The sequence below is a fragment of the Xenopus laevis genome, chromosome 5S, assembly GCF_017654675.1.
Source record: "Xenopus laevis strain J_2021 chromosome 5S, Xenopus_laevis_v10.1, whole genome shotgun sequence".
Lineage (NCBI taxonomy): Eukaryota > Metazoa > Chordata > Amphibia > Anura > Pipidae > Xenopus > Xenopus laevis.
Window position 1 is genome coordinate 105,842,826 of NC_054380.1, and position 23,732 is coordinate 105,866,557.

The 23,732-nt window shown below is 41.8% G+C and overlaps 1 protein-coding gene across 1 annotated transcript; it reads right to left on the reverse strand.

The window, feature by feature from the left end:
* Positions 1-15,379: 15,379 nt before the first annotated feature.
* On the reverse strand, positions 15,380-16,480 carry LOC108718132 (glucose-dependent insulinotropic receptor). The gene has a single exon (XM_018265767.2). The coding sequence runs from the start codon at positions 16,478-16,480 to the stop codon at positions 15,380-15,382; it is 1,101 nt and encodes a 366-aa protein (XP_018121256.1).
* Between the last annotated feature and the right edge of the window lie 7,252 nt (positions 16,481-23,732).

Genomic DNA, 23,732 nt, shown 5'->3' on the forward strand with positions numbered 1-23,732 from the left:
AAAGCACATTTACCATAACCCGGGCAATTCCCTCCAGACGGTCCTGAGTATAGTGGACCACTTTGGACGATTTTCAGGACTTCAAATTAATTGGGAGAAATCAGGCATATTCCCCATCAATACTAACATCGATCCCAGCTCATTCCCTCCCCCTCTGGTCTGGGTGGACTTGTTCAAATACCTGGCCATCTTGGTACACAGAGAACTATGAACGAAAAACTGAGAGTGTGGGCTCACTTGCCCATTTTAATCTGGGGCAGGATCAACCTCCTAAAAATTATATTTCTTAAAGAAGGAATGGTACACCCCAGGAATGAAATAAAACATCTTCAAACTCAGGAGGCTCTCCCCTGGTTCTACTATTTTCAACTGAGACAGGCCACCCATACCCAGTTTCAGGGGAATACCATAGACCTCACAACTACTGAGATAGATTCAGCCCTTAGAGCCACCCGGAAACTAGTCACCACACTATACTCACTTCTCCTATCTACCATTAAACCTCCATTTACTGCAGTGGGTATAACTCATAGCAGGGACATCCCAGAGCTGAAGGACGATGACTGGGAAGAGGCAATTAACAGGGCATATGATTACTTGTCTCAACTAATGATAGACTGATCTAATTCAAAATTCTACATAGATTCCACTTAACCCCAACTAGACTGTTCCATATGAACAGACGCGACTCACCCCATTGCCCCAAGTGTAGAGGCACCTTACCTACACCTTATTTGGTCATGTCCCTGAATCCAATCCTTCTGGTCCCAAGTCCTTATCTACATCCAGGACAAAACAGCACTACCTAATCTGTTAACCACCAAGGTATGCCTCCAAGGGCGGCCATGAGAATACTTTTCCTTATCTTACTGTTCTACGCCAGGAAATGTATCCTCCTGAATTGGATGTATCCCCAACCCCCACACTCAATGGCTGGGTGAACTTGCTAAAAGTAACACTCCCCCTGATTCAACTCACCTATGCCGCAAGAGGTTGTCCCCAGAAATACAACCTGGTGTGGTGAGACTGGCTGGAGGCCTTAATCTCAGAGATGCCAAGCTAGAAGGGGCACAGCCACATGTATCTGCCTTTCTGACTGTCTATGGGTAATAGGTACAGAATCACATGTAAATCATCACTGGGGGGCAGCTAGAAACAGGGAAGTAGCAGGGCAATTAAAGCGTATACAGGAACTCAAAGTGCATATGCTGTACTGAGACTAATGATTATGGAACCATAATAAAAATGCAAAATAAAAGCCTTTTAAAAAAAAAAAGCACACGCAGAGCAGAAAGACCATGGATGCAAGTGCTTGTTGAATAATAACTAAGGATGATGGCATTCAGTCTCTTAATGCTCTACCATTTGTTTCCAGGGTCCAATTCCTTTTAGTGTAAGTATTCTCTTAGTAATAATGCAAGAGAACAAGTAATGCATTTCTGTGTCCTTGCAAGTTTCAGTGAACGGAAAGGCTCTCGATTTATGTTTATGAATTCACAAGTGGTGGAGGTTTTTCTTATCTAGAGGCAGCTACCCATAAGGCAATTTGGTTGTTGTAGCAATTATATTCAACATAGTTCAAGAAGACACAGACACCAATACAGACATTTTAGCTATGTTTGGTTCCAGTGGAAAAGCTACCTGTTATCACCCAAATCGAAAAGTGTGGTAAGTGTAAATGCTGATATGTATTGTTCTTACACACTTTGCCCCAGCTTTCTTCTAAAAACATAAAAAGAGTTGAGGTAGCCATAGAAGGTTGGATAAAAGCTGCCAACTCAGCAGCTTATAAGTCAGGTGATGCTCCTACCCAATCAATATCTGGCCAAAATTGCCCAAATATCGACCCAGCAGGTTTAATTTTCACACCAGGGGCAAATATCAAATCTGCTAATTAATGTAGTACTTAACTTATGGCCTGTGAACAAACAAACGTATGGCCAGCATAAGGGGCAGATTTATGCAGCACAAAACCTTTCCTGCCCCCAAACAGTCTAATCATCTTCAATGACCCCGGTATCATTTTCCATGCCAGGCCAGTAAAATACAAGCTAGGTTGCAACCCTACAATACATCTGGTATTTTACTCCAACTGCAGGATAGTACAAGGCTCCCTTGCTTCATCAGGTTTTACACTATTCATAAAAATACTGTACCAAATAAGCTTGTATTTAGCCAAGAAAGCAGCCAGGGTAGAACCCATAATTGCCTTACTGAGTGGTAATATAAGAGAGAAGTGTCCCTAGGCACCCGCAAGTTAAATAAAATGTATCTAACACATGTAACAATTGAGAAACCATGGAGTGGAATACATAGTAACTATTGCATCTGCGCTGTGGTCCACAAGTTAACTAGTTCAGGTGCTGCAGTAATTAGCCACTTAAAACGTAACTTTTATTTGTGTTACATGACAAAGACAACGCTGCTATATATACAAAACTCATCACTGAGAATGGATCCCAGTGATGCTAGGCTGTGCCCATAAAAATACATTTAATTAGTTAAAACATATAGACTGGACCGGTGAGAAAAAACGCAATAAGCTGCTGAACCTGCAGCCACCGTTAGGTAGAGTGGTCGAGATTGGGGTGTATCTGAGTTGCACCCCTTAATAATTAATCAAGTGTAGTTGCGCCCCATTTCAGTCTGGTCAGTTACTTTCAATAGATCGTTTAACAAAAGGCGCCATCACTCTACAAACAACTTTACTATATGCCAAGAAAGTTCCAGCCACCCTGACCTCCCTTTCACTTATTTTCCCAGAAATTTAACCTGGCTACGTAGGGAGCGTATGGGAGCTGGTCCCCCACCGTCCACCTATGCCCGCCCGACGCGTTTCACCAGAGATCCGGCTTCTTCAGGCACATAAGTAATTTGCACGTGTCTTCTGCCTGTTTAAATAGGGTTCTAATCCCATAGCAGTTTGCAGTTGTGCGAGTACTTCGGCATACGTGATAATGTACCGCACTAAGTTATTAAATATAGATTTCAAAATCTTATAGAGCCCATGCCATATTCTAATCAATTCGTTTAGCAAAAATTGCCAGTAATATCATAGGCATGGGTACTTGACAATTTTAAGATAAGAGAGACACAGATTTATTAGAACCACATTAGAAATCACATTAAATAATACGTGTTGGAAATTTTTGTTTGCAATAAAGTAAGATAATTTAAAAAGAAAAAATGTACATTAAAGGAAGGGGCTGAACGTAAACCCTTCATTTAGGCCTATTGGTGCTTTACTGTTAAGCCAATAGATCCATTCAGCTTCTCGTTGTAACAATTTTCTATCAATATCACCTATTTTTGTAGTGGATTTGACATGATCTACAGCTATGAATTTCATGATTCCACAGTCACTCTTATGATGTCCATTGATGTGGTTGGCAACCGATGTATTTCTTTTATTACGCACATCTCCTACATGTTCCATAATTCGTGCATTCCATGACGTATATCACGCCTTACAATTTATGAAATGTTTTATGGTATATTCCTTTATGTCTAATTAGCAGAGGAATGTAGTCCTCTTGGCTACAAATGGGCAGGCCACGCAATCCCCACATCTGTAGCACCCCTTAGTATTTTGTGAGAGCCAGGTCATTTTAGTCAGATTTGTGTAGTGGCTATGTATTAGTCTGTCATACAGATTATTATTTCGTCTGTAGGTTATCTGTGGATAATCTCCTATGACCTCTTTGAGATCTGCATCCTGTCCTAGGATTGGCCAGTGTTTCTGAAGGATATTAGCTATTTCTCTATGTTGTGAGCTGTAGTCACCAATAAGTATCGATTGTTTATTGATATTTGTTGATGTGTCTGATTTTTTATGTTTCCTAGGAATTAGTAAATGGTTACGGTCACATTCCAGGGCCCTTTTATAAGCTTTTTTGAGGCAGTTGTGACTGCATTTCAAAAGAAAAGTGTGAATATTTCCAAAAATAATGAATCAATCAGTTAAAAAATTTAAAAATGTATTAGGACATAAGAGCAAGACCTAACGCGTTTCGTGCCTGCTGGGGCACTTACTTATAGGTTGAATGGCACATCCCTGTACACAGGTTATAAAGGGGCTGTGGCCAATCACAAAACAACAGTCACATGTTACCATTTTATACAATTATTAAAAGTCCATCTAGTGGTTAAAGTGACAATATGAAAAATAATTATTAATAAATCATTAAAAAATAAATCATTAAAGGGATACTGTCATGGCAAATATAATTTTTTTTCAAAATGAATCCGTTAATGGTGCTGCTCCAGCAGAATTCTGCACTGAAATCCGTTTCTCAAAAGAGAAAACTGATTTTTTTATATTCAATTTTGAAATCTGACATGGGGCTAGACATTTTGTCATGTGACTTGTGCTCTGATAAACTTCAATCACTCTTCACTGCTGTACTGCAAGTTGGAGTGATATCACCCCCCTCCCTTTCCCCCCCAGCAGCCAAACAAAAGAACAATGGGAAGGTAACCAGATAACAGCTCCCCAACACAAGATAACAGCTGCCTGATAGATCTAAGAACAACACTCAATAGTAAAAACCCATGTCCCACTGAGACACATTCAGTTACATTGAGAAGGAAAAACAGCAGCCTGCCAAAAAGCATTTCTCTCCTAAAGTGCAGGCACAAGTCACATGACCAGGGGCAGCTGGGAAATTGACAAAATGTCTAGCCCCATGTCAGATTTCAAAATTGAATATAAAAAAATCTGTTTGCTCTTTTGAGAAATGGATTTCAGTGCAGAATTCTGCTGGAGCAGCACTATTAACTGATGTGTTTTGGAAAAAAAATTTTTCCCATGACAGTATCCCTTTAAGAAATAAAAATTCAAATGGACCAGGTTTTCTCCAGTTGCACAAAAGAGATATATATCAAAAAACTTTTTTTGATATACTCATAAGGTTTGACACATGTATTCTACAGACTTACATCTAGGCATCGCAGTTGGCAAGCTTCATGGTTAACTCTAAGTATGGCATGCGCAGTAGATCGTACCGGCAAAATGATCCTACTGCGCATGCACTGTTCACAGCAGGAAGAAGATCGCGTGGAAGAAGATGTTGTCGGTGAACTCCCTGGACTGGACCTGCGCAGAAGGGTAAGTAACAAGTTAGGGGCATTTGCCCAGCAGGACGCGTAGGCCAGGGGGGAGGAGGGAGGGTGGGCAACAAACGGGAGGGGGGGTGGGGGTTTGCGCCGACTAGGTTTCCTTCCCCTTTAACCTTGAGCTTCTTCTACAACACAGCAATTCTGTACTAGTGTCATATTCTATAATCTTTGTTCTTTGATAATAACCACTTATGGCTTAAATCTAAAACCCTGATATCTTCACTTAGGGGCACATTTACTTTGCTCGAGTGAAGGAATAGAAGAAAAAACAAACTTCGAATTTCAAATGAAATTCGACCATCGAATTTGCTACTTCGACCTTCGACTACGACTTAGACTTTGAATCGAACGATTCGAACTAAAATCGTTCGAATATTCGACCATTCGATAATCAAAGTACTGTCTCTTTAAAAAAAAACTTCGACCCCCTACCGAGGTGCAAAGTTAGCCTATGGGGAAGGTCCCCATAGACTTCCTAGCAATTTTCTGATCGTAGAAAAATCGGTCGATCGATGGATTAAAATCCTTCGAAACATTTGATTCGATCGAACTAATTGCAGTAAATCTTTCAACTTCGATATTCGAAGTCGAAGGATTTACATTTGGCAGTCGAATATTGAGGGTTAATTAACCCTCAATATTGGACCGTATGTAAATCTGCCCCATAGTATATGGCAGTGATGAATCATAATAGGCAGTAGTTAGCGAGCTTTTATTAAACACAAAGGTAAAAATATATTAGTATTTATTATTTTATTATTATTATTATGTAAATTATATTATTCTCATTTGTTACATGTGTTAGAACCCATAACTGTAACAAGCCAAGACTGTAGTTCATGAAGCCAAACATATTAGGGCTTTGCCATAGTAAATAAGCCCCAGTGAGTCTCTCTTTTTAAAGGGTTTTGCAGCAATGATAGTAGCATTCAAAACGCCATGTGTTTCATAGGCCTAACTGTTGCAAAGATAGCTAGAATCCCATCTGTATAAGGTAAAGGAAACATTTTCCCAGTATTGTTCTACTGGATGTGTGCAGGCACCTATGAAATCTATTTTATTTACAGGATAGTGTATAATTATTGTTAAATGAACATTTTTTATCCATGTCTGTTACCTTGGATTAAATACTTAGCATGTACACACATACAACGAGACCCTGCTGAGAGATGATGAAATGTTTACAAGTTTATTAGAAGCTTATTTATCGGGCAAAGTGCATAACAATTGGTAGTACTGTCTCTAGGCGACGACAGGACACAATCTACCCCACATTAGATTTTATTATGCTGGTACTAAGCAGGTCTTTCATTGCGTTTGACACACAGCTGCTGTATATTCAATTCCATCCATAGATAACATTGTAGACTTGCATGATTTGGCCTCTGCAGGGTCATTTAAGTGAGTAATTATGTCTAACAACAGTAATTATACTAGACACTACTTTAATCATTTGTGCTGCTACTGAAAAGTAATATGACTTTCAATGCATGATTATTTCTAATTTGAGCTCAGTTGAGGCCTAGAATATTAAGAAACATGATGTAGTAATGAGACTATAGAAAGAAACTCTGCAAATGTAATAAAACATGTTTATACACAAGGAAATACTGTATATACAATGATCAGAAACAGATTTTATTATGTCATACTGGATTCAGCATTTATTGCCATTTATGAATTCCAAAAGTAATGTGTCTGTACCCTCAACATTCCTGTTGTGTGGGCACCAAATATAAATTGATTCAACCATAGGACCTCATCTGCAATTGTAAAGCTTTCAGAAGTGGATGAGATATATTTTGTAATACGCCTATTGTAATTAAACAATTGTTTTAAATGGCTGAAAAGCCTCCTGGGAATCATGTATGAGATCATTAGTAAGTACCCTGCCTTGTCCCTGAGATCAATTATTAATTATTTTCCTGTATGGTTCCTTACTAACATAGAATTTCCAGGAGTCTATTTCACAGATACAAATATTAGTTTAGTGTCCTTCCTCAGTTTACAGCCAGGGCACTATCTACAAAAAGTTTGTGTGTTCTCCCCATGTCTGTATGGGAATAATAGGGACACTCCAGTTTCGTTCCAAGAACATGCAGGCTAATTTTCAAACTATCTGTAGGTAGGGTCTTTTTTTTAAGTCCGAAAAAATTTGAGTTTTTTTAACTATAAAATTTAAATTTTTAGTAGGAAAAAAACCTCGCATTTTTCTAGATTTATTATACTCCGAGGATGGAAAAAGTCTGAATCTGAAAATTCTCCATCTCAGGCCTGCCAATGTTGTACATAAGTCAAAGGGAGAGGTCCCTATCCTATCTGTAAATTTCTGTGGTCTGCGCTGGAATTAGCCTGAAAATACAACTATTTCAGACTATTCAGGAAAAAATCCGAATAACTGGAAAAAACTCCAATACGATTCAGATTTTTGCTTGATTTTTTCATGTTTGTCCCCAATCTGATTAAATTGTGTTTTTTTCAATAATAAATTAGCTCCAATGTGGATTCTAGTTTGGGTGGACTTTTTTTATTTAAATAGTCAGATAGATTTGGATTTTCGGCTGTAAAGCCCTTGCAGTGATAAGCATGTCAAAACTGCAGCTCAGATGACACAATATTCAGTTGAATCATATGAAAATTCCTAGTACTGGAGGTTGGTTGAACTCACAAGAAATGTTATATTTAAATGTGTATGTAAAGGTTGGCACCCTGAATCTAGAACCAATGCCAAGCACCCTTGTCTCGGCTCATGCTTCTGCCTGTAGCAGCCGCCTTTGGCCTCGGGAGGAGCCCTCAGCTACTCAGATGTCACCAGGTTTTAAAACGAGAGGTGCAAGGCGAAAGGTTCCAAACAAGCGAAGGGGCACAACTGTAAGCAAATTCTTTTGGGCAAAAGGTCGTAGTACAAGGTGTAAGACAGAATCATAGTCAGGACAGGCTGGGTCGAGGCAGGCAGAGAATAAGCGAAGTCAGGCAGGCAAGGGTCTGCGCCTTTAAATAGTGAGGAGGCGCTCACGCGCCCTAAGGGATCCAAGATGATGCCCAAAATGGAGCGGCTTGGCGGGCGCCCCCGCCGCACCACTGGACCACCAGGGTAAGTTGATTTTACTACAGTGTAGTTCCATATTGTCATGGACTAACCCATTGTGCACAACAAATATAATTTAGCACATACAGCCTAAAAGTAATGAAGTTTGACATTGGCGCAACCAAGCTCAAGGAGCAGCTAGCATTTATTCATTAAAAATAAATTTCAAAATATAAGGTGTTGATATCCACACTCCATTCCCTGTGTAAAAATGTCTGGTGAGCAGGGCTATAAATTAGACAGGGATCCCAGCCATATATTTTTGATTATAACAACATTATTTTGGATATAAATAGATGCAGCATTGTGGTAGTCTTCTTACAATAGTTCACATTGCTTATTCTCAGAGTAAACAATTATGGTGGGGCTGGTCTTTGTGGCTTGCAGGTAAATGGTCTTCAGTTTTTTGTAGCATGCATTCTTTTCTTATTTTTCTCTTTTTGCCAATATCCAGGTTAAATCTAAATCCTGTAGGAGGAGAATACTTTGACCATACAGGTACAAGGTTAAGGAGATGGGGATCAGGCCCGGACTGGCAATCTGTGAGTTCTGGCAAATGCCAGAGGGGCTGCTGTAAGATGCCATAGACAGTCACTATTTAGTGGGCTGGCGGGGGACTGGTTGGGCTTCTGTGTACTTGAAATGCCAGGGCCTATTTTGTGCCCCCGTCCAGACCTGATGGTGATGGAAGAGTGCTGATTCCAATGAGCCTTATGTTCTGTTCAAACCAGTTTTTATATACCTGAACCAGCAGATTGGCATAAGAATATGTTCACAAAAACAAACTATAAAAAAAGTCTGTTGATCTCCCACCTTCATAATTGTTAGTCATTTTTGCCATGAGTTTACCCTGCTTTCAGTATAAAGTGTACAATTCAGATGTTTTGTGTTTAATGGCAAAGTAAGGAATAATTATATAAAATAAGGAATATCTGGCAGCAGTTAAGTACAGTGCTCTGGATACTGAAATACATGACTTACACGTAGGTGGAATCCATATGGACACCCATGATCTACACACTGGACATTGTAGAGTGAGCTTGACAGTGATTGATTCTAGCTCAATAGGCCGTACTTCTAGGGCTCAGTTCCATTCCATCCTGGGCATTGTCTAAAGGAGTATATTATCCACCTGCATGCATTGCCTCTAGGTACTCCAATTTTCTCCCACATTCCAAAAACATACAGCCATGTTAATGGGCTCCTAATAAAATTGACCCTTGTGTGTGTGCATGTGATAGGAACCTTAGGGGCAATTGGCAGGTCTGAACTTGCAATCTCAGGGTTCTGGCAAATGACAGAGGGGCTGCTATAAGATGCCATAGACAGGCACTATTTTGTGGGCTTGTGGAGGCCTGTTTGGGCCTCTGTGTACTTGAAATGCCAGGGCCTATTTTGCATCCCAGTCCAGTCCTGGCAATTGGGGCAAAGGAATGATATAGGAAATCATTTACTCATTGCAAGATGTACTTGTGGTTGTTTTGGCAAAAAACCCACAGACACATCATTTTGATGCTGAGTGCCGTAAGTAACACTATAACTTCTAAAACGGAGTCAGGGACATCTCCATCTCATGGATCCTGCATTGTGGTTAAATAGTGTTGCCACTTTTTTGTAAATTAGCTCCGGGCAGGGGGAAGTGGATGTTTGGGGAGGAACTGTTTATGCCATGGGCAGGGTGGGTGATGTCAGGGGCAGGGTTGATGACGTGGCTATCAGCGATTGGGTGATTGCCATGCCATTGACTGCAGTGTCCTCTCCAGATTTCCTAATTTGGAAATTCCGGCAGGCAGTTTTCACCCGGACAGCCCTTCCAAAACACTGGGCTGTCCTGGTGAAAACCGGACAGGTGGCAGCCATATGGTCAAAACATGGCAATTGCAGTCAATGTTGCACTTTGCACACTACTGATAGGTATGCAATCACCCCTTTAATAACAGTAAAGTGCCGTGAAATCTGTTGGAGTAAAGAGATTATACAAAAGGGGGGTAATTTGTACTGTTGGCACAAATACATGGTGAATTGCACCAATTTTTGCACATGGCAGCTTTGTAAATATTCTCTAATAATTACAGTTCTGTGAAAGAAAATTGCCACAGAAAGCTTTTCACAATTCCGCCTCCTAGCAGAATAGAACAGGAGTTTGTAGACGTTCCTCTCATGACTTTGTCTTACCCTGTGTACTATTTCATACTGAAAGTACTAAAGGAAAAAATAAGGTTTGCAGATTTAAGGCACAGGATCAGAAAATACATGTAATATTTGCTTCAGAGTAATAACCTTCAAATCAGATTGTGCCTTTATTGTTCAGCTGGTCAGAGTTAATTTCTGGTTGTTATGGATTACAGCAGTTTCATAAATTCAGCATCAGTTCTTTATCTGTTATATAGTATAAACGCCAGACCCTATACTGTATTTTGTAGCAAGATGTTGGCTGGAGTGTTGCTTCCTAGCTGTTAAGACTGTATTAATTTAATCTTCAGGTTACTCTTGTCCCCATGCTTTGAGCTCAGTTCATTGATATTCACTTAGAAAGAGTACGGTAAATCTGTTCACTACAGCAGCTGCCCCCAACTTTTTCTGGCCCAGGGACCGGTGTAAAGAAAAAATGTTTTGCAAGGGCCAGGGGGGGAGTCGGGAGGGGTCAGAGGTCGGGAGGGGTCAGAGGTCGGGAGGGGGTGGGGGGGTCAGCGGCAACTGCGCGTCCAATTGGGGCAAGCCGGCGGCGGCATCCAATTTGGTGCACCGGTGTTAATTGCGGGCTAGGCTCGGCGGCGCAGTTCAGTACTGTCCGCGACTGTTCTGGGCCGTGGCCCGGTGGTTGGGGACCCCTGTACTGTGCACGATATCACAGAGAACAGGTATATACCATTATATACTAGTTATACCTCTCTTATTTGTCTGCTACGATACATGATTGAACGGCCAAGTGGAGATCCAAAAATGGATGCAAAATTGAGTCCATCAAAAAGATATTAACAAAAGTACAACTGGTATTTGCATTAATAGACAATATGTTGCACCTTGTGCTAAAATGCCAGTTGCACCAGCTTTGCCATATTCAGTGCAAGTTGCAAAAGCTACACACATAGATGCAAGGGGTCACTGAAATTAGCACCTACCTTAAAGAGATATTATTTATATAAATACCTATACCTAGACACTTGTCTTGCACTTATGGAATCGCCCATTAACACAGTTGTCAGCATCACTATGCCATAAAATGGTGTATTTCAGCCCAATGATGCAATAAAAATATAGCATAAAAACGCACCTGTAATTTACAAACTCAGACAACAATTGTGTCTTTATTGCTAAATCGTTCCCAAGTTGTGGCTACTTTGATAGTGCCTGCAATTATATTGGGATTCTGGTAAATTACTCTGCATTGGGAGTAAATAACATGGCAGGCAAGGGGCTCATTAATCAATGGTGGGCAATTTTACTACTACCCATGGGCAAATTTGCCCAGTGTTGATAAATGACCCCTGTGTGTGAATGTTGCACTTTCTTTGTAAATGAGTTCTAGGATTCTTGTTTTGTTAAGAGCTTACATATAAGCGTATATATCGCCAATACAAACTACATGTATCTATTGTATACTCTTCTATTGTAAGTGTATTGTACCCCCTCTACTTTGTCCTTGCTGTCCCTACAGTCATGGGAACTGTAATGTGGTGGAATATATGATGAAAGACTGTACAAACACATCTCAAAGTAACCTCCCCCCCCCCCTCCATGTACTGATTCCAGATCTTCACTCACATGGAACACAACATGGGAAATAACTGTCATACATTCCAACAGTCGCTGAATATTCCATGTAATACAAAAAGAAGAAAACCTGATACACAAAGAAGCCTCTGCTGATCTGGGGTTTGTCTCCTCTCAGCTCTCACAGCAGTAGTAGATGTGGTTGTAGCTGTAGATAACTTGTCCTGCCGTCATGCCAGAGAAACCTCTTCACTGATAAGAATCTCTTCACTTCCTATAATTGCTGATGAAGTGAATGGAGGCTTTTCCATTCAGAATCACCAGTCCAACTAACTGTGATTTCTCTTTCATCATTACTGAAATCCCTCTGTGGCTTTGACAACAATATCTGACTTAGTGCCATACAAGCTACTGTATATGCTTTTTTTCAGCTGTTGCATTGTGTACATCAACCTACACCATCCTTTTGTGTTCATACTGTGGCCCCATTCCATGTCTACTATTTTCTGCCCTTTGCATAACTATATACTGTATATCTAAGCCTCAATATGTGTATGCCCTGCTGCAATGAACATTTATTTCAGGTATCAGGGGCCTGGATCTGTTGTCAAGGATGCAGTGCGCAACAGCATCAGCAACCAGCAGAGGATATACACAGGTATGGGACCTATTATCCAGAATGTTCGGGACCTGTAGCTTTCGGGATAATGGATCTTTCCATAATTTGGATCTTTATACCTTAAAGGAGAAGGAAAGTCTGTGTGCACTTGGGGGTGCCAAATGTTAGGCACCCAAGTGATTGTATATAATATACTTACCTGAAACCCCCGGGCCAGTGCTCCTATCAGCAGAAAAACTGCACCGGCTCCGGGGTTATTCCAGCGAGCAACACGGAGTGATCCTCTTCTTGCTTCCTCTTTCTTCATACGGTTGCACATGCTCAGTAGAACGAAAAACCGAACTTTAACTATAAAGTTGGCAATTTTGTTCTACTGCGCATGCGCTTGCCATTGGGAAATTTAAATAAGACGCCGGAAGAGGATCGCTCTGTGGTGCTCACTACAAAAACCCCGGGCTGGTGCAGTTTTCTGCCGATAGTAGCACAGGCCCGGGGTTTCAGGTAAGTCAATATAATCACTTGGGGGTGGCTAACATTTGGCACCCCCAAGTGCAAACAGACGTTCCTTCTCCTTTAAGTCTACTAGAAAATCATGTAAACATTAAATATACCCAATAGGCTGGTTTTGCAGCTGCAGTGTTTTCTGAGAAGTGAGCTGTCAAAACACTCTTCCCTACTTATAATCCTTCTATTGAAATCTTCCTGTGGCAGATGCTTCTGATGCCACGTTGGGACACCACTTGGCATCTCATATTCTGCCATAGACAGCACCTTTACAGTTTGTTTGAATAGGAAGCAACTGCAGGAAGAGATGGGTGTTTTGCTGTGATCCACCTTGAAAGAGCTGCAGTTGTCGAATCACCTGCTTTTAGGTATTATCTCCTGCCTTTAGGGGAATGGCAGATGGAACAGCACTCAGGATGGTCCCCATTCACTTGTATGGCAGTCACCTGCAGGAGTAATTGTCAGGTGATTGTCTCTTGGAAATGCTGCAGCCTCCCGGTGATCACCTGTGAGTGCAATAGTTCTTGCAGGCAACTGTCATACAAGAGGGGAACCATTGAAAGTATTTGTCGCCCATCTGTGAGCTAAAAATGACCCAGCTGATTATATGATTGGGATACCCCTATGTACTATTACCCATACCACCTATTTAAAGTGGAACACGTGTAATAATAAACACTTGCTTGGAAATTTAAGCTGGTCATGCACAGAATGTTGCTCGATCAGTTGGCTGATGCTCCACCCCCACCGGGTTTTTTATACTTGTCCGATAAATATCTGCCCAATTATCAGGGAGGCAGTCAAGGAGGGTACCTCCTATTTGAAGGAATTTCAAAGGAGTTCATGGATTCTGTGCTGGAAGTGATGTATGGGAAGGCTCACTAAATATTTATCTTGCCAATAAAAGCAGCAGCAGCCCAACACCTACATATATAACCTAAGCCACAAGTCATACATTTAGCTTTTTGATTATGGCATTTGGATACAATTCACATCTATTTTTTCTTTTGAAGGTGGACAGTTTGGAAATGTATGTACCAATGAAAAGTGAAATACCAGAAGAAGAACTGATTTTATTTGCCACCAAGATCAAAAGGATTTGTGAGCTTCCCTACGAATAAGCAGTGGGACAAACTTAAACCCCCTTCTTTCCTGGTTGCTGAGACACAGAGGCATGTGTACCTGTGCAATAGGGGCAATGTCAGTAATGAGGCACAATCTTCAATAAGCGCTGCCTTACTAAGCAGTCACATGGAGACACCTGGTATGCCGCTGCCATGCATAAATATCTATTTGCCTTGAATATGGAGCTCATTTGGGTACCAGCTTTCCTCTGTTTATCAGAACACAAACACAATGCTGTAAACCTTAAATTATTGCAGAGAAGGTTAATGGAGAATTCCTATAAATAGTGATGCAATCCACCTAATAAAGAGAGCTACTATTTATGACATTACATTTTTGAATAGATACATTACTGTGGAAATTCCCTAAAGATTTGTGATTACTCTGGCTTCTGTAAATGAAAGGAGACTCCCCTGCTTCATGCACACTTTCTCTGGAGACTGTTCTGGCTACGGGATTTCAAAAGCTGCTAATCCTTCCATTATTATTAAGGAGTCTTTTGTATCCTGTTTCCTTTTCCAGAGCTTATATGAGGGGAAAACTAGTCTGAAACCTTTTATTTAAACCTGTCCTGTAAAATGTTGTGAGCTGCATAAATCTACAGGAGAAATGTCATGCAAGTGACTTGTAACTGCAATTAACCATTATGCCTGGTATATAATATATAAGACTGCAAAGAGCATGAAATTGGCTGCCTGACATAGATTTCTAATTGGATAATAAGCATGTCCCAGCAATTTGCTCTGCTAAAGACTTGGCTAACCCACAAACATAGCTCAGCTGATCCTTCTTGCAAATTGGAGTCTTTGTTTAAAAAATAGAGAGGGCTGGAGAATAGGATAAAATTTAATAAATATGTTTTGAAAAATATTCAGAAACACTCTGCCCACATATCATGGCAACTAAAAATCACTCACAGCAGTATAACACACATATTTGCAATTCCATACAGTAAAAAGAGAACAGATTGTGAGTGTATCATTAACTCTGGAAAATACCTATTCACTGGTATGGTGGGAGCTGCTTCCTGAGAAAAACGCCAAGTATCAAAATGAAGGCGATCATGTTGCACCTGGAGCAAGAGCAGGACATGTCTCTGTACATCAGTGTGCCAGTCTCTGCTGCATGTATATAAATATATGTATATAAACCAGTGGAGATGCATCAGCGCTTGGAGGTAGAGTGAATGAGCAGCAGGGTTGGCTTCTCCTTTACAGTATCTTGTACAGTGGCTGATCTTGCAATGAAGAGGCATTGCTGTCTAGAAAACTGCCCGATGCTTCCATCCGATAGTCACTGGGACCCATGGAGACAGTTACCCCAGGATCCCGATCTTCACAGACCTGGGACGCAAGGGCTTCATCCTCCAAGTCCTGCCTGATGTTAGTGAAATGGACCACAGCTAAAGTCTGGGGCTTCACCTTCCTTCTTTTATACACAATATATTTATACAAGTAACTTCTGATCTCTGTGCAGTAGAACGTGTAAATGATGGGATTAAGGAGAGAGTTGAGTTCCCCTAAAGCAAACAGAATGTCTTTCATGAGGTCCACCAGTTTGCAGCTTTGGCAGGTGGCTTGGATGATCCCTGTGATGTAGTAGGGACCCCATGATATGATGAAGCAGATGATGACTATGAGAACGGTCCTGGCTGCTTTAAAGTGGGATGAGTGGGCTGCTGGGTTGGTGGGAAGCCCCCCTACCACCTGGGTCCTTTGGATGCGAATATGATGCAGGTAGGCGATCCTCCCTACGGCGGTGTGCAGGCAAATCATGGTGAGGAGAGCGGGAAGGAACACGATGAAGCACAGGATGTACAGGTATTCGTTCTTGGCAGCATAGAAGAGCCCACAAATGCCCTTATAATCGTTTTGTTGCAAGGAAGGCGAGATCAGGGGCATGTACCCTACGAAGAAGGCAAGCACCCAAATCAGGGTTATAAGTGCACAAATGGATTTGTTGCTCATGATATTGGCGTAGTAGAGTGGTAACTTGACAGCCAAGTAGCGATCAAGTGAAATCAAGAGCAGGGTGAGCATGGAGCCGATGCAAGGGGTGACGGTGAAGCACAAGCGCAGGAGGCAGAAGAACAGGTTACTGTCGAAGTCCCCATCCAGCAGGTCATCCAGTGCCTCCAGGATGCACACGAGTCCCACCAGCAGGTCGGCGGCCGCCAGGTTCAGGATAAACACGTAGCTCTTGCAGCACTTCTTCTTGATCAGTTTCGATAAGATCACTATCACTACAATGTTGGCCATGGGGATCAGGATGCCCAGAATCACATGGAGAACAGCATAGAAGATGCTGGACATCTTTTGAAAAGATTTAGTAGTTGGCAGGTAGGACCCCACGTTGGTACCAAGCCTTCTCCTTATCCATTAGCCCAGCTGTAGGCATCCCGGAGCCTTTCTGGCTGCATTAGTAGCACTCGGGCAGGAGGGATAGTGCTGGAGCCCTTGGACATCCCAACCTGGAAGCAGATCACTTTCAACTTTCTCTATTTATAGTAGGTGTCCTCCTCCCCCGCACACAGGTGCGATCTCCTGTCTCTATCCCATGCTGATAAGCACTAGGCATAGTGCAAAAATGTCCCTAGCATTTTGCCTGTGGGGGTGTGGCCTCCCACATCTGAGCAAGGTGGAGAGAAGAGACACTGCAGTATGTGTGTCAGAGCTTTCCACGAATGAGCAGAGAGAAAAGCCAGAGCTCCAGCACAGCTCCCACAGTGACAGCAGTCGAGACTCATTGCAAGAACTGGAATAAGATGCTTGCGGTGCTTTTCTTCCCTCCTGGTCCTTCCTTGTACTCAGATTCTCCACATATGGTGAAAAGAAATAAGAGAAAGAAGAACACACAAGTGTTCTGTCGTGTGATACCCTTGATAAAGGCATCAATTTCCCCTACATGCATTGTACTTACAGTGCAACTGAGGGTTGTAGTTCAAGACAATCACAGTAGTTGTTTATAGTCACTGCAGTATACCAAGTGCAATTGGGAGTTGTAGTTCCACACAGTGTTGGCAATTGCTGTCTCCAGTCACAGCCAAGTTACTTTTGTCCTTTCCCTTATAGTGCTCTTGGATAAAGAGAACTGCAGATTGTGTATTAGATGTGTATTACCTCCTACACTGGTTCTCCCTTGCAATTTATGGTTCTACTAGCCAAGTATGCAGAGCAATAACATCTGTTATTTATCCTTGTTAGAAGTCTGCTTCTGTTATAGCTGCTTGTAGGTCCACACAATTACAGTGGTAGTAGTTGCAGTTTCCAGTCACTGCAGAGTGTAGAATTTGGTTGAGTGTTGCAGTTTAACACATTCACAGCAATGGTGTTTGCAGTCTGCAGTCACCACAAAGTTAAGTCTATTGTCTCCCTCGTGACTCTATTAGAGGAAGAGAGCTGCAGATTGTGTAATAACCCCTGTACTTGGACATTCCACCCAACCAATTATACTCAGACACACTTGTCTTTGTTTCAGAAAGGTAAGAATGAGATTTATTTGGTAATTTTAGCTTAAAATCTGTGTTTAGCATTTTGAGGACACGATACAGGTAGGTTTTAAGCTAAAATTACCAAATAAAGGGATGCACCAAATCCAGGATTCGGACGGGATTCGGCCAGGATTCAGTTTTTTCAGCAGGATTCGGCCGAACTGAATCCTAAGTAGCATATAAAATTAGGGGCGAAGAGGGAAATCTCGTGACTTTTTGTAACAAAACAAGGAAGTAAAAAATGTTTTCCCCTTCCCACCCCTAATATTCAGCCGAATCTTTCGCAAAGGATTCAGGGGTTTGGCCAAATACAAAATAGTGGATTCGATGCATCCCTAAAATAAACCTTGTTTTATCTGGAAGTAGATAGAAGCAACTATGTAGTGACTGCAAACACCATTGCTGTGACTGTAGAACTAAATTTTACACTCTGGTGGCTGGAAACTGCAACTACTACCACTGTAATTGTGTGGAACTACAACCATCTGTAACACTTTGAGGAGCAGAAATCCAACAAGGATAAATAACAGGTGTTATTGCTCTGCATACTTGGAGAGAAGAACCATAAAGTGTAAGGGAGAACCAGTGTAGGAGGTAATACACAATCTGCAGTTCTCTTTCTCCACTAGAGCTACAAGATAAGGACAAAAGTAACTTGGCTGTGACTGGAGACTTCAATTACCATTGCTGTGACTATGTGGAACTACAACTCCCAATTGCATTTCATATACTGCAGTGACTAGAAACAACTACTGTGATTGTCTTGAACTACAGCCCTCAGTTGCACTGTAAGTACAATCTAAAGCATGTAGGGGAAATGAAGTCTTTATTAAGGGTATCACATGACAGAACACTTGTGTCTTCTTCATTTTCTTTATTCTTTTCACCATATGTGGAGAATTTGAGCAAAAGGCAGGACCAGAAGGGAAGAAAAAGAAAGCACCACAAGCATATTTTCTGTACCTGCTTAGTAATTAGTGGTTCTACACACATTATTGTGTCTGCATTCCAAATAAAATTTTTAATTGGGACACTTTTACTGTGACTTTTTTTTTATAAAATAACTGTATCATATTGAAAGATTCAGCTAGAAAATTTTGTGAAACCCTTTTGTTATCGTTCAAGAAGTGCCAGAACTGTGAACACTCATCTGTCAGCTAGCACAGGATCCCTGGCACAGACAATGGCTGCACCCATAGCTTTCAGCACCAGGGACAGCAGCAATGGAACTGCACCACTATTGTTATTTAAGGGAAGGCAACTTTCTCATTAGCCTTGTTATCTTATAATTACCTTTAACAGGCAGCTTGCCCATTACTCATTAGCTTTTAATCCCATTGTCATAATTAGCTATTTCTTGCTAAACACATACAAGCTACTGTTTGCTACTCTTATTTTTGACTTACACACATATGCTCCACTATATTATTATTGTCTTACAGATACAGCTTGATGGGTCAGCATCAGCAGCAACAGTTAAAGGGCCACATAATAGGGATCCCTGGCATTCAGAATCCCACTGTATACATGATACAAGACCTTAGAGCACAAATACAGAATAACTGAGTGGTCAGACAAGTTGGTGTTTTATGAGCCACATATATATGAATATAGGCATATTTTATGTGTACATACTGAGCTATGCCCTAATCATGTGCTGTTTATTTAAGGGGATATGAAGACAAACAATATCTGCTTATAAACTGGACAGGGGCCATTTACCAACACTGAGCAAATTTGCCCATGGGCAGTAACCCATGGCAACCAATGGAATTCTTGCATTCATTATTCTACTTGCAGAAGGCTTTAAAGAGCTGATCACTTATTGATATCTGCCCATGGAAAAATTTGCCCAGTGCTGTTAAATGAGCCCCGGCATGTTTTAACTATGAACTCCAAAAAAAATATTGGCACATTCAGTTATACGCATTTTTTGTTAACTATGGAGGTGCTTTCTTTGCCATTCTAAGCTTTCTCATTATAATCACTATGCAAATCATTCCATACATATGTAGTGGGACTGGCCGCCTGAAGGGGCTTGGAGCTGTGGTGGGTGACACGGTTCGGAGTTAAATATCTGTTTGCGCTTTTAGATACACCTGAAAATGCAGCTTGAAGGTCAGATCGTCAGGGTGAGAATTGGGGTGAAAATGTATTTGCTGTCCTCGGTATCTTGGAACGATGGCTAAATGACTGAGGTTAGTAAGACATGGTCAGTAATGCAGGGCCAGTAATACTTTCTACAAATCAAGCACCAAAAATATTATAGTGGCAGACACTCAGGCACCATCAAGAATGCTTGACTGTTATTTTCGCCTTCTCTTTGTTTTTGTCCAATACAAATAAAGGAGAAGGAAAGTGTTCTTGCACTTGGGGGTGCCAAATGTTAGGCACTCCCAACTGATTGTATTTACTTACCTGAAACCCCGAACTGGTGCTCCTATCAGCAGAAAACTGCACCGGCCCGGGGTTCTTCCAGTGAGTACCACGGTGCGCTCCTCTTCCATCTTCCTCTTTCTTTGCGCAGCTGCGCATGTGCAGTAGAGCAAAAAGCCGAACTTTAACTAAAAAGTCAGCTATTTCATTCTACTGCGCATGGGTTTGCCCCAGGAAATTTGAAGAGAGAAGAAGCCAGAAGAGGATCGCTCCTTGGTGCTCTCTGGTATTAACCCTGGACCGGTGCAGTTTTCTGCTGATAGGAGCACCGGCCCGGGGGTTTCAGGTAAGTAAATACAATCACTTGGGGGTGCCTAAAATTTGGTGCTAAGTGCAAAAAGATTTTCCTTCTCCTTTAAGTACTAGTCCATTACCTGCTACTAGAGAGTTTAGTGTAGTGACTATCAAAGGGGTTGACCAAGAATTAGCTTGCCCAACAAATCGTGTGTCTCAGGTGCACTATGTTCTCTCTTATCACAATAGTATGACCACAGCTCACCATTGTTTGACCCAGGTGCACCATCCCCAAGAATTTACTGGGGAACCACTGACTTGAGCCTCTGGTGTTTGGTGTGTGACCTTTTGATGTTACTGAGAGTATTTATTTTATGTTTCATTCATATGTTGCCTCCACATCAGGTATTGTGCAATATGGGCAGGTGTCCTGTTCAGCAGCTTAGACTAATTGCAGTAGTAGCCGTATACAGAACTGATGATCCTTCCAAGTGCTTGTCAATACTCAGGGAAATAGATAAAGATATTACTGCTGGTGCTCAGCATTTGCATGGCTGTCTCCTAGGCTAGTGGCATGCTCTGCTTTTTTTTCTCCTCTGCTGGCAGAATAAAAGGAGGATTTGCTGTATTCTGGCTCCAAAAACACAAAAAAATATTGTGCACAGAATCTGCCCAATGTGTGCACTGACAGGCAGATGCCATTCCTGACAAGGGATAAAAGGCAGGGTATTGGAATTTCATCCACCTAGTGTGTCAGTAGCCTAGCCACCCCTCCAGAACAAGTTGGCAGCTTATCGCCCCGTGTATGGGGCTTCTGGAGATCCTGCCTGATAGATATCTGGCCAAAAATTGCCCAACAGTTGTGAGAATCTCGTCAGACAAGGACTGCATCAGAGTGTTGAATGGTACTCTCCCAATGGATCTCTGTAGCCTCCCATTATAATCCAATCATTGACCCAGGGGCCAGGGGTTGCACACATGGTACCACCTCAGGAGCCCCAGACATGAACTCCACAACTGATGCTGCCAACCCCACCCCCCATCCTCCCCCACATGCACAGGTCCCATACCTTAACTTCCTGCTTGTGGGCACGATTGGTGAGGGGGGTCAGCTGGGAGTGAACATTTCCATATTTCCATAGGAGCAAGCCTGGGTCAGCAGAGCCCAATGGATTTTTTCCTGGTGTCCTGCTGGCCCAGTCTGACGCTGCAGACTGGGGTGTCTGGGACCCACCAGCCCCCCCCCATTCACGATTGCCACCAAAGTCCCCCCCCCCAGAAGGAGTGCTGCAATAGGCTCCTGCAGTTCCCAACTAGGGCCGGAACTAGGGGTGGCAGAAGAGGCACCTGCCTAGGGCGCAACAATAACGGGGCACTTGGCAGGTACCTATTAAGTGTCTTCTGCCTACCTCTAGTCCGTGTTCGCAGCCCTCTCCTTCACACCCCTTCCTCCTTCACTCTCCCCTCTCTTGCCTAGGGTGCCCAGTCGGCTTGGCCCGACCCTGTTCCCAACTGAAGAAGCAGACTAGGTTTTTTCCCGGTGTCCCACAGGCCAAGTATGACCAGATGCTGAGTTACAACTCCCAGCATCTTGCAAACATCAAACTGGACCTGGAGGACTGTATCCATGGTAATCTACACAGAGCTTTACAATCAGAAAAAGATAACCGTGGGCAAGCACAGTATTTAAACAGCTGTGAAAGCTATAATATTAATAAGAAGCTTCATGCATGCGTGTGTGTGTTTGTCAGAAGCGTTTGAACATAATGTTTATAATGTCAGTAAAACTAAAGTGGAAGATATAGCACTAATACACTTTTGAAAAGGATGTTCAATTTTGCCCTGTTGCCCCCAATGGCTACTTATACACTGGCATGAAAGATAACCACAGAACAAGGCAAGACTAGTGCAGCAAACTAAAGCCAGTGCCTTTCATTTAGCAAAGGGATGTGAGGCCCCAAATATACATGTGCTTCTAATATTGTATATTGTATTGTATGCAAGCTTTTCAGACTGAAGCAATTGTTGTGCAACAGAGAAACTGGCCACAAGGTCCCAGAGGAAAAAAAGCTTCTTAACACAGTGTTTTATCCTACAGTGGAAGTATCCCAGTCCCAGTTGAGAAGAGGCCCATTACATTGTACCAACATGCCAGATGTTCTCTTTTTCAGGAACTGGACTTGGCAGCAGCCAAGGGTTTCATTTCATGGTCCAAAATATATGCACTCTTTCTGGTTCTCTCACCATATGAGTAAGTGTATGGATGCAGTATGCCATGTATGGCTGGGTGTTGACGCCTTGTAGACATGGACAAAGTAGCAAAAGATTAACATTGTGGTTTGATAGAATGGCTAGAGTTGAGGTTTGGTTTTGACAATGTGCTAATGTGGTGCCACTAATCAAAAAGGGATCCTGTTTTCAACTATAGGCCTGTTAGTTTGACATCAGTGGTAGGAAAGTTTTTAGTAGGGACAATAATGATAAGATACTGCAATACACTGCAAATCACAATACAGTGAGTTTTATAGTTTCATGTCTAAATGCAGGGGCGGAACTACCGGGGGAGCCGGGTGTACGGCGGGGGGCCCGGCTGCGCATCCTGCGCCAGGGCCCGCCCCCCTCTAGTTCCGTTTCTGTGTAAAAGAACTTGCCAGACTAATTGATTTGGCTTCTATTAAGGTGATTAGTAGAAACTTAGACTATGGGATGACAGTGAATGTTGTAAACTTAGGGGAAGATTTCTCAAAATGTGAAATTAAGGCTCACCACATAAAAATTCACATGCTTTTAGATGCATATTAATCAAATGGTGAACTCTAACTTTCTCGTATTGATAATATGATTAAAAATCCCAGAGAAATGAATAGAAAGCGTGTGAATTTTTAAGTGGTGAGCTCAATTGTCACATTGTGAGAAATCTGCCCCTTAGACTTTGGTAAAGCTTATGATACAGTATCACATAGAAGGTAGGTTACTGGTTAAGGAATATTGACCTGGAACATAGTATTTGTACCTGGATAGAGAACTGGCTAAAATATAGACTACAAAGAGTGGTGGTAAACGGAACATTTTATAATTGGACCAGTGTTGTTAGTGGAGTATCGCAGGGCTCTGTATTTGATCAGTAACACCAAAAAATTAAAGTGTCTTAAAGTAATGACAATATAATGTGCTGTAGTGCTTTTCTGGTAAAACTGGTGTGTTTGCTTCAAAAACTGTACTATAGTTTACTGTATGTAATTAAGTGGGTGTGTAGCCATGGGAGCAGCCATTCAAAGCTGAAAAAGGAGAAAAGGCACAGGATACACAGCAGATAACATTTACACTCTGTAGTATACAATGGGATTCTTCAGAACTTATCTGTTATATATTGTGTATCCTGTGCTTGAATGGCTGCCACCATG